This window comes from Alligator sinensis, unplaced genomic scaffold (assembly GCF_000455745.1).
Source record: "Alligator sinensis unplaced genomic scaffold, ASM45574v1 scaffold437_1, whole genome shotgun sequence".
NCBI classification, from domain to species: domain Eukaryota; kingdom Metazoa; phylum Chordata; order Crocodylia; family Alligatoridae; genus Alligator; species Alligator sinensis.
This window is the reverse complement of record NW_005842176.1, coordinates 1,427,284-1,431,539: the sequence shown is the minus strand read 5'-3', so window position 1 is coordinate 1,431,539 and position 4,256 is coordinate 1,427,284. Positions and strand designations below refer to the sequence as shown.

At 52.9% G+C, this 4,256-nt stretch overlaps 1 protein-coding gene across 1 annotated transcript in view; it reads right to left on the bottom strand.

Moving 5' to 3' along the window:
• PRPF19 (pre-mRNA processing factor 19) overlaps positions 1-4,256 on the bottom strand; it is a 9,517-nt gene that overhangs the window by 1,451 nt on the left and 3,810 nt on the right. Inside the window, exons 2-13 of the mRNA XM_006026028.3 lie at position 4,256; positions 3,814-3,890; positions 3,516-3,657; positions 3,182-3,255; positions 3,030-3,092; positions 2,789-2,830; positions 2,518-2,592; positions 1,456-1,531; positions 1,042-1,151; positions 661-816; positions 443-512; positions 142-227 (exon numbers count right to left, since the gene is read on the bottom strand). The exon at position 4,256 is cut by the window's right edge and continues 146 nt beyond it. Coding sequence (XP_006026090.1) covers positions 142-227; positions 443-512; positions 661-816; positions 1,042-1,151; positions 1,456-1,531; positions 2,518-2,592; positions 2,789-2,830; positions 3,030-3,092; positions 3,182-3,255; positions 3,516-3,657; positions 3,814-3,890; position 4,256 — 972 coding nt within the window. The remainder of the gene's footprint in view (positions 1-141; positions 228-442; positions 513-660; positions 817-1,041; positions 1,152-1,455; positions 1,532-2,517; positions 2,593-2,788; positions 2,831-3,029; positions 3,093-3,181; positions 3,256-3,515; positions 3,658-3,813; positions 3,891-4,255) is intronic.

Here is a 4,256-nt window from a genome sequence, read left to right as displayed (position 1 = left end):
TGCCCTGAACAGACTGCTTGAGGAGTACTGGCAGCAGGACTTGGTTTGTCTGTTCTGCCATAATTATGTAATCCCAAGCTTGCTTTACTCCCCCACCAAGTTCTGAACCAGCTGAGGTTACATGCAGTAAGCCAGACATACCTTCAAGTCCCAGATCTTGATCTGAGAGTCCATTGTTCCTGTTCCAAAAATGAGTCCATCAGGATGAAACTGGGCACAAGTAAGAGCTACAAATGCAAAGAGAGAAGTTTATGGGTAGCTGAATGCTGCCAAGCCTGGGGGGGGAGGGGGGGCGGGCCACAAAAGAACACCAGAAAACATGGAGCCCCCTTCCAGCCAGGGGTCTCCAGGACTCATGTAACACAGGCATAGAACATAAGCCTTCCCCCACAGTCCCCTTTGTCCATGAGGTCATGATGGACAGTAAATATACAACCCTTACCACAGCCAGAACTCTCGTCCGTGACCTTGGTGAGAACGCGGCCTGTCTGGATATCTGAGAAAGCCCAGTACTGAAAGAGAGGAACAGTGTATGACCATGTGCTGTAACCAGCCCTCCTCAACACCCCACTCACCCCTGCTCCCCAGTTGATAGGTGAAACTAGCAAGGGGACAGAAGTAGAAGGGAGTGCCCATGCAACTCTGATCACGGTCTCTCACCTGGTCATCAGAGGAGCTGAGAAGGTAGTCACCCGTAGCGTGGAGACTCAGCCCCGTCACAGAGCTCTCATGGGCACGGACAACCTGTACACACGAAGCATTTGGGACAGACCAGATGCGGATAGTGGCGTCGGGAGAAGCAGAGAACACTAACTCCTAGAATGGGAGGGAAAGCAAAAATGCACCTGAGGGTTAACAACCACCAGGTTCAGTGGGGGAGTCCAACCACATCAGAGGGAGACATTTCCACCTCTCATCCAAGAGCCCCAAAAGCGCGTTGTAGGAAGAGACCGGACTGCTGCAGATGCAGCCTTCATAGAAGGCAGCCCCTGAGATGGGCTGGAAGCCATACGAAAAGAAGCAGTTTGCCGCAACCCTTACCTGAGAGGGGTGAAACACTACGCCAGTGACCTTCTTGGTATGTCCCTTGAGAGTCGCCAGGATCTGCTCTGAGCTCTTGTCGAAGACAATGACATTTTTATCTGCTCCACCTGAAACATGGATAGGGACTGTGAAATACGAGGCCCAGATCCACAGAGATTCATCCTCCCCTCCCCCACAAATACTCAACATCAAGAATGAGGGGGACTCCTGAATAACCTTCACAACCAGCCTTGGGGAGAGAAATCCTTGCTACCCCAATTGGTACACAGCCTGAAAGGCTGGGTTCCCAGGAAGCAGTGAAACAAGTGACCTGTATCTGAGCCCTTCAACGTATCATTAGATTGGAACCAAAAGGGAGACAAAGCCCTATCAGTCTGGTCAAGCAGGCTTGGGTAGAAGCAGTTCCCTTACCAGTGAGGATCTTGTTGGTGTCAGATGGACAGAGGTCCAGAGCGAGGATCCCTGGGATGCTGGCACTATGCAGCCCCTGGGCAAAAGAAAGAGGGCATCAAACTGCTCCATAGCCAAGCTGGAAGAGAAACACAGTCCCTCAAGGCAGGGAGGAACCCTCATCTGGAGCATTAGGTATGGGACTCCATTAACTGGGCTCTACCTGGGATTTCTCTAGAGCAGGGCCTGTGGGAGAAGGGAGACCTAATCCCCTGCTTAGTACAGCTCCAGCAGCAAATGTACCAGCTCTGGTCACGCTCCAGAGAGTTATTAAGGAGAAAAGGAAGCAGAGCAAAGGAAGACATGGCTCTGAATCCAGAGGCCAAAAGGAACAGTAACCACGAGCCAGCCAGATAAGACCAGACAAGAGCATCACCTCCCCAGCAGCACAGCACTGCCAAATGCCAGGCTGGAGAGGGGGAAGGGGGGCGGGGGGACGACGACGACACACACACGACACAACTAGGAGACTCAGCATGACTAGAGCAGCGTTTTTCAACCCATGGGTCATGACCCAAAAGTGGGTCACAAGAACATATGAAAGGGTTGAGAACAAACTTTAAAAATGGATTCTCCTTTAAAGAAGAAAAATGTGGGAAACTGTGGCTTTTCCCTTGCAGGCTGTCAAAGTTCCAACATGCAAGGGGCTGCTTGGCCCTCCCCCTTTCCCCACACACCCCCTGCCCCACACAGTGGGAGGCTGGGGCCTGGGGGAGGGGGAAAGCAGGTCAGGAGTGAGGGGCGCTGGGTCAGGACTGGCCACTGATGTTTACAAATGGGTATTGGTACAAATAAAATTGAGAAGCACTGGACTAGAGGATACAGGGCAGCAACCCTGGCAGCACAGCACCCTCTAGTGTCACACTGGGGTAGGAATCAAGCCCACACTTTAAAGGACACAACAATCGCCCCCTGGTGGCAAGCTGGGCCACTCCATCTGGGTAAGGCCTGCCTGGCTATTTCCAACCACCAATGAGGTTTGCAGCCCACGTTAACCACTGGTTCCTGCATCTCTGCACTCACCACATGCGAGGCCACCTGGCGGTATTTGCTGAGCTCCTCTGGCTTCACCAACTCCTCTGGAACCGTTTTGCCTCTCTGCAGGGTGGGAGGGAAAACAGCTGTTCTCCTGAGGCCTTGCTTCAATGCTCACCACCCTATCCCAGAAGCAGTCACACCATCCCCACAGCACATTCCCCAAACACCCATCCTACCTCCCTGCTCCTGTACCCCACAACCCTTAGTACCTCCAGATCTGCAGGGAAGCAAAATGCTCTGGGAAGCAGGCACTCACCTTCTTACGCTCCGTAGTCAGTACCGTGGCTTTGTCTTGAAGCTGCAAGGTGAGAGAGGTTTAATGAACTTGGTTCAAGAACTATAAAGCCAGCCAATCAGAGACTAGCAAGTGGAGCAGCTGTCTGACTGCCCTGTCCCACCCAAGGACCAAGACTGAAGAAAGACAGGAGCAATTCTCTCTTCCACCCCTGGGAAGGATGAGGTGCACATGAAATCAGAGATGGAGAACAGATCCTTACCTTCTGGATTATCTCGGGGGTCATGCCCACTAGCTCTCCCAGGTCCATTGGCTCGCCAGCACCCTAAATGGGAGAAAGAAGAGGCCAATAAATCCAGGGGAGGAAACAGAAAAAAAGAGATGTGGAGATGGATCCATGCACGGTGGACTCACCGCAGCGTTAGGCTGTGCAGATGGCACAGTTTGGGGAACGATGAGGCCAGCCTGGGGTTTCAGAGTGGCCAAGGCTGCAAAGAGAGAAACACAGATTCAAGGGGTTGAAACAGAACCGTCTGGGGGCTCAGAGGAACAGAACAATAGTATCATCACAGCATTGCTTCCCCTGCATCATCTGTACCAGCATCTCACTGCTCCATAGTGCTAAACCCTTCCTTCTCCTCACTCCCACCAGCCTCCAGAGTCTAAATGCCCTTCACCCCCCCCGCCCCCATTGCTCAGGCACAGAGCCCTCAGCAGGTCAGCCGCCCCCTGCCCCCCTTGGTGTTACCTTCTCTGGCAGCGGTGACCTCTTTGGTGAGACGGGCAATGACACGACAGGCGGCATCATGCTGGTACAGCGCATGTGACAGCTCCTGGCGGGTGGTTTGCAGCTGCTGGCGAAGCGTGAAGCTATGCAGCATAACAGCATCCTGCACAAGGAACCACAGCATGAGGGGAATCAGAGCCAGCTCACCAAGTTCCTTTTGCCTACTCCAGACAGGGGATCCTGTGACCTCACTTCAGAGCAGCAGTGAGGGCTGCCTCCCCAACATAGTTTGTATGGCAAGAAGGAGTCAGGCACTTACCCACTCATCTTGGAGGGCCTTCAAAATGGCCGGGATGCTGGTAGCAGAGGGTGGCTTGGGTCGTATGGGGTGGGCAACTGTGAAGGAGAAACACAGGGGGACATTAATGCCAACAGACAGGATGAACCTGATTATCCATCTCTTCCTCTCCTTAAAGGCACCTCTTTCATCCACCTGCACCTCTGCTCCCATTCCATTAATCCAGATCCAGCCACACCCTCAACATATTTGTCATTTTGTGATTAGTGCAGTAGCAGGTGGACTGTGGATCTATACAGGGGATTTATTATGCTGTGTTGAAGCATCTGGGCTGGTGTCTTACTTGCTTATCAGGCTAGAAGTCCAGCACCAGACAGAGCAAAGTGACCAAAGCACTGTACCAGCTCAGGGGCTCAAACGTTGTCCCCTTGGTTTGCCCCCCCTTCTCCTTTGCCCTTGGTACC